The 14,905-nt window shown below is 41.4% G+C and overlaps 1 protein-coding gene across 1 annotated transcript; it reads left to right on the top strand.

Annotated features, from left to right (window-relative positions):
• The first annotated feature begins 4,171 nt into the window (after positions 1-4,171).
• nudt4b (nudix (nucleoside diphosphate linked moiety X)-type motif 4b) lies at positions 4,172-12,210 on the top strand. Its single transcript, XM_061667996.1, is given in 6 exon segments — positions 4,172-4,591; positions 9,865-9,975; positions 10,670-10,714; positions 10,949-11,036; positions 11,885-11,973; positions 11,975-12,210. Coding segments are annotated over 6 exon segments (570 nt in total). The 5' UTR covers positions 4,172-4,495; the 3' UTR covers positions 12,116-12,210.
• The last annotated feature ends 2,695 nt before the right edge of the window (positions 12,211-14,905 follow it).

Raw genomic sequence — 14,905 nt, 5'->3', positions numbered from 1 at the left:
GTATCAATTACTGTAATGAAACCCTTCCCTGCCAGTTAATCATAACAGTCCCCTTGAAGAATAGAAATAAACAATGACTAGAAATAATCAACATTAAAAAAAAAAATGCAATGCCTCTCACTAGTTCATGATAACAGCCACTTTGCTCAATACAAATAAACACAACAACTTGGAATCAACAAAAAAAAAGTCTAAAGCCGCACACTGGCACATGTATGTATGGGAGCAATGTATATGTCGGAATTCATACAATGGCTCCTATCATCCGTTATTAATGCTAACAGCCAACTTGTGCAATAGAAATAAATGTGACAACTAGAAGTAATCCACAAAAAATGTCCAAGGAGTGCTGGTACATGCATGGGAGCAATGTACATGTCATATTTAAGGCAATGGCTCTCTCCAGTTATACGTCCCGGCCAACTTGCACAATAGAAATAGACGATAAAGTGAAGTGAGTACACCGTCCTTAGCGTGTAGTTGCACAACCTACTGGAGAGGTTGGTGAATTGCATCTTCCTCATCCCTTTTCCAAAACATACTGCAAGTGAGAAGGAGGTGAGAGCACTTTTAGCCCATGTTGACATCTCAAGTGCACACAAAATGTCAACACAAATAATTATTAGCACAAAGGCGCCGTCGCTGTGCTGCAAAGCACCACAATAATTAAAAAAAACACAATCCTTTTGAACGTGATGTCACTGCAATTCCAGACACATTTTCAAGCCCCTTCCTCCTCCTCCTCCCCTCGCCTCAATCCATGCATTGCCTGTATTCAGGTCTCCACCCCCCCCCCCCCCACCTTACATAACAGCTCATTCATAAATCAGCACCACACCTCAGGGAGGGATGAGGCTAAGACAAAATGTCTTCACCGGGAGATTTTTTGCTGCAGTGTGTGAATACTGATGAGCGGTCAAGTCATGTCACGGGGAAAACGCACTGAAAATAGTGCAAACATCATAGTTCTCGCCGGCCGCTACATTCTGCATCTCAATGCAACATTCAGTCAGCAGTTTTATGTAATAATGGGAAGATTTTGTGGAAATAGCGCTTCCTGCGCATGTATTGGATGGCGTTACATCGCGCAGGTGTACCTAATGTTGTGGCCATCCCATCGGAGGCCTCCGAGCTAATCAGATGAGGATTTCTCTGCGTAATCCGAGTGAAGCATCGCAACTAAATAAGATTACAATCGCTGTGTGAATGTGACAATGTGACAACATTTCCCTGTTGGAACAAGCAAGAACGCATTGGAGCAAGATGAAAAATGTCAACAAGACATATTTGTGGGGGTGTAAAGGGTGAGTTTATGAGGATTAGAAAGCCACAATTGATCGGATCATAGTGTAGATCAACCTTCTTTGCACCGCGGACCGGTTAGGAGTCGGCATTTTTCTCACGGACCGGCACACACGCACACGCTTGCCTCGCTTCTGCTTCACCCTTCGCCGTTCATGGTGCGTCCACAGTGGACCCGATGCAGGGGTGTGGGTCGAAGTTATTGTAGGCAGCCAGACCAGGTTGCAGTTCCGTAGCTCCTCAATGAGAGTAGACTTTGAACTCCGTAAAAGTAGTTCTGCCTGTGTCGAGCAGCAACCTACGACAGTATCTGTATCAGAGCGGACGTGAGAGTTAACTGTTGCGATAAACCCATATTAGGACTCTTGATGTAGTGTTGTTACGTTCAAAAGAACAAATCTTTTCATTAAACGTAATGAGCTAAATTAGTTTATGAAATGATTTCGTTCTTTGAGCTCTGCCGCCGTTAGCCAACCCACTCGGACCGGAAACAGAAGCGTTCGAGCCGACTGGGACCGGAAACGGAAGCGTTCTGTGCAGTCTCGACGCGTCAATTGAGACGCGCAGCTGTTGCAGCGAAGACGATCCGGTCAATTTTCAAAATAAAACACATTGACACGCAAATTGCAATACAACAGAAATGATATAAATTGGTCATTCTTTCTCTGTGGCCCGGTAAGAAATGCCTCACGGCCTGGTACCGGTCCACGGACCGGTGGTTGGGGACAACTAGTGTAGATGACTGGAAGTGTACGCACAATCCTGACAAGTGTGTTATTTTCATGACAACCAAGGCCTTTTCTCCATTGAGCCTCCATTGTCTGCAACTTCGACTCCATTATCTCCACCAACAAGTCGATTGTCTCACATGGCCCACTTTTGATCAATCGTTATCTCCCACAGGGATGTCTCCCCTGTCTTCTGTTATCTCAACTTTTATGATGTGGATTCTCCTCAGCTAACAGGTGAAAGGTTAACAGAGGTTTAGGGTCCACATGCACCTTGACACATTTGAACACTTCACTCACGCACCGGAGGACTGTGCTACGCATTCATTATCAGCCCAGATGCGAATGAAGTGAATGAGTGCAGCGACTGCATTGTTAAATCAGCCGCTATCACATGTCTGACACTGAGTGGAACATGAGAGTGTCATGACATGTGGGACATATTTAACTTTCAACGTGTTTTGTCAGTGGAAGCAGTTTTTAGCAGCGGTATCTGTTTGCTTGCTACACTCGCAAATAGGAGCCATTGATCTCATCAATCTCATGTTAATGGGGACAAAATAGCACCAACAATTCATTGTCAGCTTGCCTGTTTGTTGGGGTGACTAATAGAACTTAAATGACGTACTCACTAATTTTATGAGTCAAGAGGACTCAATGTGCGGCTTGTATGTACAGGTTTCACTCATTACAAGCACAACATCTTCGCAGCGTTTCAGTTAAATTACTGTTTTCCAACCTTTATTGAGCCAAGGCACATTTGACTTAAAAAAATCTCACGGCACACTACCGGACAAAAATGTCACAAAGTGTGTTCTCAGTGGTTCTCAGTTTTTACACCAAATATCCCCTCAAAAGATACTTTTCTTTCCAAATACACAAAAGTTAGAGGCCCAACTGTTCATAAAAAAAGCAATTATTAGTCCTAAAAAGTATATTTAATATAAATTGTAAGCTTCTGTAACACTATGCAAAGTGTGAGCATAATCACTACACTTCAATATAGAATTTTATTTTTAAAAGTACATCAATGATTCAATTGAAACATTTCTTTAAGAGTAAATGCAAATGTATGGTACTTAAGTGAAATACAACTGAACTGTACCTAGGCTGCTTCGGTTTTAAATGCAATGCAGATATTTTCATTCATTCTTGTATGTTTGATTGTATTTCATGTTATAGCTCTCTCATTTTGTATTTGTATGTGTTCAGTGATTCTTTCACTCATAGGGGACCTTTGTAGTAAATAAATAATTTTCAGACCAATTCCTGTCAGTGAAAGTGGATAATTTCCCATAACACACCTGATGATCTCACTGCACAATGGTTGGGAATTCCTGCCTGAAACTGCAAACCACATGATAGTGTCTAAATCCAAAACGTATTGCAATATGTCAGCAGTTGACATTTAAAGCTTTCTCTTGGGCATTTACAATCTTCCAACATCGAAAAGTGATCAGACTGCTAAAAATTACACATTTGACTGACAAATTCATATTTTATGCATGCCTTTTTCTTGGCATTTGCACACTACCAGAGCCTGAGGCTTGTTTATTTGAAATGGAAGTGAAAGTTGTCAGTTGCTGATGGTACTTATGTGCCAGTTTAATTTTTAAATTAGCTAGGATTTCTCACTTATTTGTGTGTATTTTTCCAGATTACAGTTTTTTTTGTTTGTTTGTTTTTTTAAACGCTTGAAGTTTTGATTAACAGATTTCCAATTGTGAAATATTTGATATCTTTCCACAAGCTAAAAGCTGCAATGATGTGACAGCATTTCCCAAAGATCATAGTGCTTAATAGGCATCCAATCAGAATGCTCTGATGCTTGAGGGCATATTACTTATTAAATCATAATAAGAATATTGATAAGTAGTCATTAAATGCAACTGGATTTAAATATTATTTTATTGCTTATGTTTATCCTATTGTCACGACTTGATAGCGGGTTGCTATGGTTGCCCATCGATTGATATTTTCGGGCATTTTGCCAGTGGATTGCTGGTAGACCACAGCCAATCAGATGACGCTAACCAGACGAGGATGACCGCCCATCCGGAATAATCCGTCCAATGAGATCGCGTCATCTTCCACAGGGGCGTGGCTTGTATATGTCAAACTCCACTCTGCTGTGTACTGAGTCAGCGGCAGCCATGCGCATATGGACCCAGAGGAGGGCCGTCTACATAAAATCCCTGGCGGGGTCGGGGGTCTCCATTCACCCCTTACCAGAGAACTTAACCCAGCCGTTGGAGATTCGACCTGCTTTCCTGATTTATAGTCAACCGAGGAACACTTAAAAAAAACCACAAAAAAAAAACCTTGGAGCCTCACAACTAGTCCCCTCCTCCTCTCTTGACTGTAGGATTTTGGTGGTGATGCGGCGGCTGTGTTGCTAGCCCCTATTTTCGGTATTTATTATCTAATTGTCGCCGGTTCTACCTCGAGTGAAGACAGCATTCAGGATGAAGCTGAAACCCAACCAGACCAGGACGTACGACGGCGACGGTTTTAAGAAGCGAGCGGCGTGCCTGTGCTTCAAGAACGAGCGCGAAGAGGAGGTAAGGGGAAGCCGTGTGGCTGTGCACATGACACACGCCGGTATACTTTTGGGGCCTTCTCGCTACCTAAATACGCCGTCCATCACACACTAACTGGGGCCGTGACTTCAAATAACGTCGTTTGGCTTCAGCAATTCTTACGTTAAGTGTTAAGATTACGTTAAGATTCTCACTAAATGCGTCACAACATATTCAAATTTAGATGTTTTTTTTTTTTTTTTTTTTTTTTAAATATTTTTTTCCTTTTTTTTTGTCTACGGTTTCCACTGATGCGCCTTGGACCATCCAGTTTGGGCTAGTTTGAGGAGTCAAGAAAAAAAACAAAAAACGAGTGTCGTCATCGGGGTATCTATTGACAGCACTAAACTACCTGTTTGGGTTTTCAAAGTAATCCACTTCCGCTACTTTTGTATTGGACCCGTGCCTGGTTGTGATGCTATACTTTTACTTTGAACACTAACATATGTACTTCCGCGAAGCCTCTCGCTAGCTTGCAGGCGCGGAGGCAGGGGGCGAGGCGCTTTATTGCACGGCCACCGGGTTTTCCCACGTACTCGAGTGTATCGATCATATCATATGAGTGTTTAAATGAATATACATCAATTGTCACCCGACCTTCATCATAACACTACCTTACTGTGTAGTAGCTGGGTGTCATTCATGTCTTTTACTGCATCTCGATCGGCCAGTTTGGCGCATAGCGTTGGTGCGTATGAGGATTTAAAGGGGCCGTAGCATGTAAATAACGAACACGAGCTGACGGGCATGAGTTGTTGTCTTCTAAGCTCACCCCTTACGTTGGTATTCTTATCCGTGACCTATAGTTACCCCAGAAAGTTGACGCTAACTCATAATAGCGGATCAGTCCCTCGATTTTTATTTATTTTTTTAATTTAAAGCAATCAAACATTTGTGCCTAAATGTCTCAGCAAGATTTCACAAGAGGCGACAAGTGGGCAATCTATCAAAATAGTGACTCACCATCATGGTATGGAACAGTAGACAATCACAATGTAGTCTTATTCAAGCCTGTTACACACTCTCCTCTTGCTTAACCTGTATGTGTTTTTAATCTATATGAATAATTATGACACGTCATGCAGGCCTGGATTCTAATTTGCAGTCTGATGCCAATCCCTCAACATTATGCACGTTAGTCGACAGTCCATCACATTTTTCAAGATGGCAACAGAAGCTCCTCGAACCTCCTGCGTAGCCTCGGCACAAATAGGGAAGTCACCCACAAACTAGAATTACTACTTTGAGCATTTACACCATAATATTCTGAGGGAAGAAGTGTGTTAATGTTTTTGTAGTTTTTTTGTTTTATGTGACTGTGCTACACTAGTTAAAACAGTTCTAGTGTTGATTGTGGAATGATTATGTCATGGTTATTGGCCACAGGACACAGTCTTGAGTGTTTCAAGGAAGGGCCTATCTGAGGGTACGACTGCTGCTCAGGTTTGGACACGTGACCATTTGAATTTTATGAGCCTGGCATCGAGTCGGCGCCCATGTAATCGCAGAGGTGACTTCGCTTTGTCGCCAGCGGCGACTGTAATCTAAGTTGGTAACAAAGAGCTCCTTTTCAGGCCAAAGCAGCCTTAGATGTTGGACTTTGCCCCATCAGTGCCCGAGCCTGGAGACATGAGAGGCGATTGTTGTGAAAGAAGAGCCAAATTGACTCCTGCAACTCTGTACAATGGGACTAAACGGCCCTTGTGACTCATCAACTTTTAGAATTGGCTTGTTAGTTGTGGATAGCAGGTGAAAGAGCAAGGGATTTTAATAGTTATTTCATCTGCCATGTGATAATCAGGAGCCCCGTTTTTCTATTTGACAGCTACAGGCGTTCCTCAACGGGTTAGATGAGGTGTTTATGTCGTCCAGAATATCCCGCTCGGAGGTTTTGCTGTTGCTGTGTGACTAGGGGAGATTCAAGGTACTCTTATTGTATAACCACCGCGATTTAATGTTGTGTGCAGAACACAAGTGTATTTTTTGTTTTACTTCCCACACTTGAAAATGTCGACACTACTGATTATTCTCATGTCCACAAGTTCCACAAACTCATTGAAATTATTTATTGGTAAAGGAAGCATATTTGACAAGGTGATATGGGCTACCCACTATAAGATATTTTTTATTTTACCGTTATGCAGATTATTTGCAATGGCCACCTGCTATGGCTGCTGACAGCAGAGTAACACAAAGCAAAATAAAAGCAAATTCAAATAAACTGTACAATGTGATATAGTTACTATTCACTTAATAAGTTGAAAAGATTGACCCAATGTAGTGCAGACTTTGGGAATGAAGAGGTTAAAAACTGCTGGAACAGAGAGTGCGGGTGGTGGTATGCATGGTGAGCAGGGAGCGAAAGGTCGTGGAACCGTGCAACCTTCAACAAGAAAAGTGAAAATTGATGGATAAATTCGACAAAAACGAAGTCAACTCTTATTATTTTTTTTTTGCTCGCTCACACGATCAGATTGTGTGCTTTTTTGAATTCCACGAAGATGTCCTTTCAGATACCTTCCGTGCATATTGTCGCCTCCGCTGGTGCGAACGACGTGCATGTAGCTTTTACCGAGAAGTGTTGCTCGCTAAGTTTATGACATTTGTCAGGCTTCTATTGAGGCGATTTACTGTAAGTGGCTCCTCCTCCTCCAAGCAAGCGCCACACTGGGAGCTGGTGTGAATTGCTCAACAGTCAGGGAAACACTTCTGGGGTTTCGTTTTATTTATTTTTTCACCCTTGCTGACCCTCTTTCCAAATTTAACCTGGGTTTCTGTCCAGCTGTCACTTGTCCTCTGACCTATCTTTGCACGACGGTGTGAGTTATTTTGTTTTTGTCGCAAGCGTTCAAATGGTAGAAGACACTGTTCACTGCCACACACTTTCGACTGGTAGTGTAGTTTGGTGTTATTGCATAATGAATCTTACTTTTCATGACTCCTATTTTCCCAAGAACATAGCGTTATTTTCTGCATTTAAGTAGCTTCCAGTAGGCGTCTCAGCAATGTCGCACATCAGCAAGCGTCTCCACATGACGAGTCCAAATTAAACACACTTTGTAGTATGTAGATTTGGTGCGCTAAATTCCTCTAGTCATTAAAGTCAAACCAAATGGAGCCCCGTGTTGCCGCCGCGCACCTGGCAACCTGACGGTCCGTTTGTGTTTTGTCCTATCCACGCCAGCTTTTGTTTTGGACACACATCCCACCTCTTTTCGGAGCTAAGCCTCCACAGGACGGCGAGGGCTGGAGTGTGGGAACACGCCCAAAACGCAAAGAAAGAATGAATGAATTCTTCGAGGGGCAAGCACTTTGAGCAGGTGACCGCTCGGCATATAAGTCCTTTTGTCTCACCGTGAGGGTCACAGTTCCATTGTGCACCTTTTCAAAGACTGTCCACTGCACCTGTTGTACATTGTAAACACCTTTATGTGCTACCGTTGTGGCATTTGCACCATCTAGCTGCAGAACACGCTTAGTCAGGAGTTCTCGGACCTTTTGATTCCAGGTAGAGAAATTTTTCCAAGGACCCTCTCGTAGTCCTAATGCCAATTAAATATAACTGCTATGCCATAGGACGGTCATTCTTAGTCTCAAAGTGTGGTACATGGGCTCCCTCTAGTGGGAGGTGAAAGAATCACTGCCAGAGTACAGCTCAGTTGTATTTAACTTTTTAGTGCAATACATTTGAATTTAATCTTTACAGAGCATTTATGTAGGTACAATTTTTATTTATCTTACAGGTATGTGCCATATGTTTGAATGGAATCATTATCTAAGTGGTTTTATTAATTTCAGACATAAAACCTGCCTTGTTTTTGATGAAAACTTTGACCTTGTGTGCTACTTACTGGTGGTACTTTGAGAGCAAATCATTTTTTTAATTGGTAAAATTATAGGTGGTATAAAACGTTTCAGAAGCACTGCCATAGGAATTAAAAAGTTGCCTGCTTTTGAGAAAAAAAGTAGAAACTTTTAAACCCCAAATTCATATTTTTTAGAGTAAAAAGTTGTATTTGTTAGAGAATAAAGTCATGATTTTTCCAGAAATATAAAGTAATCATCTTTACATGAACAAAGATGTATTCTATCAAAATAAAAAGTCATCATCTTGTGAGAATAAAGTTGTGTTCTTCCAAGATAAAGTTGAAATATTATACTAAAGTCAAAGTCTAATGAAGGAAGAAAGTATTATTTTAACAAGTACATTTCAAATTGCTAATTATTTTGCTGATCCCTAAACTACAGTCGGGGGGAACGCCGTACTAGTACGGTGGTAACACTGCAGCTACAATAGAAGCCGAAAGGTGCACAGATATGTTCCAGAAGATGGCTGCACGTGTCCAAAAGGAAGCATCTTGCAGTCGCTCTGACCCTACAGAGGCCTCTTGCTCGCCGTCCAAATCCTGTTAAGGTTGCCAGCCAACTCCTCAGATTATGCGGGATCACATGCGGGTCTGTCACCATCTGTTGCGTAAGATGCTTTTTATTTGAATATTATATTTTACTGTGGATTTGTAACAAAAATGCACTGAAAAAAACCTTAAATCAGCAGTTTGTAACAAGAGTGCAAGTGTGCGCCCTTGAGCTATTTTTGGCTCCTCGTGACCCATCTGGTGTGTGTACACTCGCTGGCCACTCCATTAGGTACACTGGCACTTCATAAGCAGCTGTAAGACGTAAGCAGAATTGCTGCCTTTCTAAAGACAGCGATTCTCAGTTCAGGTTTATTTAGTAAGTAAATGAGAATTTTTGGACCTATTATGTGAAATTGGCACATTAAAGTGTGAATTGCTGGTATTTAAAACTAAGGGCTGCAGTATGTTGGATTAAATGCTTGTCTGCCCATTACAAACATCCTTTTATTATTTTTCATATATGTATGTATGTGTGTGTATATAGTAACTGCGTCAAAGTGTGCTAATGTTTACAGCAGCTGTGTTGTGCCGCCGACCTCACTGAGGCTTCCAGAAAGTGATCCGCATATATCGCCGCACACTGCAGTTGTCGTGTAATGCCAGCTCCCTACCACCCCCCACCCGCTGGCGGGTGCTCACAAGTGTACTGGTAGAAACTGAGCGGCCCCTGTTTGGTTTTGGGGGATTTTGTATACTAAGACAGTCACGTCACAGCGAAATAAACAAACTGTTGTTGTTAAATTGGGACAAATGCACAATTATTATACAAAACGTAGCCTATTTTGAACCATAGTATTTTTATTTATTTATTTATTTTTATTTTTTTTTGCTGCACAGGTGTTGTTGGTCAGCAGCAGTCGGCATCCGGACCAGTGGATCGTCCCCGGAGGAGGGATGGAGCCCGAGGAGGAGCCTTGTGGAGCGGCGGTGCGGGAAGTCTTTGAGGAGGTGGGAAAAAAAAAAAGACCTTTTCCATTCATGTTTCATTATTTATACAATAATGTTCTGCTGTTTCCGTGTGATATGAAGCGAACCCTGCGAGTAATTGACGCCCCACCACTCTCAAAAATGTTTATAATTGCCTATAGATGTCACGACTGTGGCTTGTTAAATTGAAAATCAAAGCTTCTCCCCTCCTTACTTTAACATAGTGTCTTTCCTTGGTATTAAGGAAATAGATGGATGGGTGTATAATTTCCTTTGTGAAGGTAAAAAAAAAATGCACCCTTTTGAACTTGGTGGCGCAGCAGTGAGCATGCCGAGGTCAGTATTTGCATCTGAGGTGAGGATATTTGCATCGGAGGCGTCGCTCGCTGAGACCCTTGTCTTCTCAGGCACGACGGCGGTCTAAACTTGGATCCTCGCAGGATTCCCGAGCATTCGCGGGCCCGCTCGCAGGGGAACGGACAAACGAATGGCCAATGTGTCGTATGTCTTGATGTCCCCAAATTACACCTGAGTAAATAAATTCATGTCATGTGTTAGGAGAGGGACCTTAATGTCGTTTTGCATTATTTTTTTGCTCGGATTTGGGCCAAGGAAGCTAGTCGTGTCGATTCAAAAGCATTGGAGGGCCATATATTGACTCAGAACAAACAAAGAAAGCATAAAAAAAAATCGTTTTTTTCTTCTTCTTCCTCAGGCTGGTGTCAAGGGCAAGCTAGGACGTCTGCTTGGCGTGTTTGAGGTAAGACTTGTGATATCCACGTGAACCAGGAGCTGGCCAGTTGCCAGTAGTTGCCAGTCTTTCGCATATCATTACTGTCATCAGGGCAGATTTGACAACTTCTAATTTTGTTAGAATTTTTTTTTGTCAATTTTTACAGCAATCGAAAAGAATACATTCAAACAAAAAGGCGGTTCCAGTATTTATTGTTCGGATTTTAACTAATGTCCTTGCTGTCCGTCTCATTCCCAACAGCAAAACCAAGATCGGAAGCACCGGACCTACGTGTACGTGCTGACCGTCACCGAGACATTGGAAGCCTGGGAAGACTCGGTCAACATAGGTGTATTATCGTTTTGACTCCTGTCTGTCCATGTGTGAACTATTCAGGGTTCGCTTTGTTTTTTTTTCCTTTTGTTTTCCTCTTGTGGACCCTATCTTTAGCTATTTGCGGAAATTTCACCATTTATCTTATTTGCGCACTTCCAGTAACACTTTAAGATGCCACGAGATGAGGTTAAAGCTCTGGATAATAGGAAAGTAGTAATTGGTGTCAAGGCAATAGTGTTCCCTGCTTGGACTCAGCACAAAAATGGCAACAAGATCCATTTTTCCATAAAAAACGGGGCATAGGTTTAAAAAAAAAATAAAAATCCACAGATCAGTGAATTTGTAAGTAGCAAATATGTGGGGAAACTAAGTTGAAGTGATGCATCTTGACTGAGAGACACGTATGTTCGGGAGGAGCGAAGTTTAACCTGGGTTAGTGGAAATTGCAGCGAGTCTGCTATCATTCCGGTGCATTTTTGTTTTGAAAAGCAAATCATCTGTAAGCCATTTATTTGTAAGGGTAATGTTGTAAGATAGGTTTGACATGATATTAAAGGGTTTTAAGATGATAGTTTTGGGGTATATTTAGTGTTTAAACTATTAATATAAACATTTCTATGAGGGGCATCAATTTTCCACATTGGTGGCAGAGCACAATCCCGTTCGGTTTCCTGTATTTATGTGTGTACGTTAACCTGCCAAGGAGTTTGCAATATATAGCATGTCTGTCGAGCCCATGCGGAGCGCAGGGGCAACATAAATGTAAATGTGCATAAATGTGCACCACTCATCTCAGCAATGTTGCCACTTGGTACTTTAGACATACACGTGTCAACATTTGTTCTTTGTCTCCCCCTGCAGGCCGCAAGCGCGAGTGGTTCACGGTGGACGAGGCCATCAAAGTGCTGCAGAGCCACAAGCCCGTGCACGCCGAGTACCTGCGGAGGCTTCCAGCAGCTCCAGCTCAGCTGCTCGCCCACCAACGGCAACTCCATCCTAGCCAGCCCGCCGGCCAACGACAACTACCCGCACTACAGCGCCACGGCCACCACGCCTTCCACGGGCAGTACGCTGGCCTCCTCCCGCAGATAGGACTCCAATACGTGACGTTTTTGTACAGCCTCGCATGGAAGCCGAACTCTTCAGCAAGTTGTGTAAATAGTCTTACCTGCTGGACGGACCAAAGCCATTGCCAGAACTTGAGAAGGACTCACGTGATTGAGCAGTGAGATGGCAACGCTCATGCGGCAAACTCGCACGTTTTTATCACGGTGACGAGCAGGAGGACGCCGTGGATGCTGCTGGCATGCCTTATAGTACTTTATATGAATGTTTCTGTTCTCTTTTTGGCACAACACACACAATCTGTGGTCAATAAACACAAAGCATGACCATGGCGGGAACGTTTTCAGACACAAGGATGGCTTTTAGTGCATGGTGGTGACATCATCCACATAGAAGGTGCTCGTTTTTCCTAGTTTTTATTCATTATCAACTATTTTAAGTCACCGCAAGTTGGCATTAAAAAAAACAAAAAAACATTAATAACTGATGTTACATTGCAAAGGGTATTAGGGCAATACTGGAAAGCATAATTTAAAAAAAGTCAAATTGTGAGAATAAAAGTGTCATTTTCATGAGGGGAAAAAAAGTAACCGTTCAGGACTAAAATAAATTTAAAAGTTGGACTATTATGAGTGTAAAATTGTCATAGTTCATAACAAAATGATCAAATATACAGATAATAGAAAAAGAACATTTCATAATTACAATGCATGTGAAAAAATGAATTGTATTTATTTATTATATTCATAATAATCCCTCAAGGGGAAATCAACTCAGTATCCTATTTTTTTGCCACAATTTCTTTGCACAAAAATGTAGATTTGTTACAAAAATACTTAATAGAAGAAAGATAACAGTCAAAGAAATTTTGGAAATGTATCACTTACAAATCAGACTATTTCTAAAGCACTTTAAAAAAATAAACCCAAAAAAAAACATCCACAGCTGTAAAAAGGTGCTGTACATAAAGTTGCAACTTAAAAAATAAAAACAATGTAATAAGATATGAACAGCAATATTTTCCAAATTAAACTATCATTAGCCTAATAGCATAATCTTCAAAGTCACATATTCATGTTTTGGAAAAACAAGGGGAGAAAAGAAGCAATTTTTAGCAAGGATTTTTTTTTTGGTAACAATTACTTAAAAATGACTTAGACGATCATGCTATTAGGATAATAATTTACTACCGGTACTTTAAAAACAAACCCCTGCAGTGCCTCAACTGTGTCTTTGACCAAACTGTCACAGTCCATATGTTGGCTGCCTGCTGTAATTTCAAAAACTTATTTTACTCAAAACAAAACAAACAAAAATTCTCATAAAGCAGTATTTAATACACTTTTTCTTTTTTTTTTTTTGGTTGTAGACTTAGTAGAACAAATTGAAAGTATGGCCCATGCTGGATGTATTTTTTTATTACTAGTAATTATTTCTGGGCCCTTGTTGGCCAGTTCAAAGGTCACACGAGGCTGGACCCGCTGTCTGTGAATTGCTACCTCAGTCCAGAAAAAAAAAAAAAAAAGTGGATGAGTTGGGGATGCTGTCTGCTGACAACAACACTGCTGTGCTCGTCGTTAACACTTTTCCCAAAGCATCCGCCGGTGATGTCACGCGTGAAAAAGCCGCCTGGTTCCCACCTTTCAAACTATATGAAGGTCTCTGGAGTATAACGTGCGTGTTTGCCACGGGCTGCTTCCTGTTCGAGCGTTTACACACACATTCACACACACACACACACACACACACACCTTTTTAGATGGCCTTTGCTTTAACATTTGAACTCACTAGAGCTGCTCTTGTTTTTAAATGTATGGTGTTGCCCAGGAGGCTTTGATACACTTTCTGCCAAAAAAAAAAAAAAGTCAAATATAAGACAGAAGCTGTAAATTTGCTTCTGCTGATGGCTGAATGACGATGCTCTAATTTGTCAATGCCTTTGGAAACATATCGGAATTGTGTTTTTAACTGAAATGAACCTGTACTTAACTGTTTTGTATCTTTTTAACTACGTACAAATAACTGGAGAACCCCGACACACCACAACACACACCCACTGTGTGCTTTGTACAGTCCTGACGATGATTTGGATGTGTCTTTGTGGAAGCAATTCAATTCATTAAAACTCACTAAAGGCATTTATGGAATAACAAATAGCCTTGACTCCAAACTCTATTGGGTAGATTTGGAAGAAAATCCATTTAATTTTTCACTATAAAGTCTCTCTTGCAGTTTCCCAACATCACTAAAATGTTTGTGTGAAAGTGTTCTTACGGAAGTGAATTATGTGCCAAATTTGAAAATTTCATGTAGACAGAGAAAAATACACTTTTAATGATTTAATGTGGGTTGGGGGGGGGGGGGGAAGTGTGTGTTGTCGAGAGTGTACTTTTGAACTTGTGACTGATGAATCCCTTCTGTCATGTAATAGCACATGATATGTTTAAATTAAATCCCCAAACGTTGACTTTTCAGGCAATTATTGAACCTTCAGTCACCCTAAAGTCCCATGTATTTAATGCAAGTGAATGTAAACTGGTGCAAGCCTCATTGAGGATGTTTCTGTCACACTTTGAATGTTAAATCAAAGGAACCAGGAGAGATGTAATTGATTCTTATGCACGGTGAAGTGGAAATCGACTGACTTTAAACTGGAAATATTGTGTTGGGGAGGGGTGGGGGGGGCGGCATCAAATGGGGGTAAACTCTTACTGCAACTGTTGGTGGTGTTTTTTTTTCTCCCCCCTTTCGTAAGTTAAATGTCATTGCATTTTTATAAAAAGCTTCTATGGGGTTAATACTCCCAACAATTTCCAC

This window comes from Phycodurus eques, chromosome 22, assembly GCF_024500275.1.
Source record: "Phycodurus eques isolate BA_2022a chromosome 22, UOR_Pequ_1.1, whole genome shotgun sequence".
Classification (NCBI taxonomy): Eukaryota; Metazoa; Chordata; class Actinopteri; order Syngnathiformes; family Syngnathidae; genus Phycodurus; species Phycodurus eques.
The sequence above is the reverse complement of the archived record's forward strand: the minus strand, read 5'-3'. Positions and strand labels throughout refer to the sequence as shown.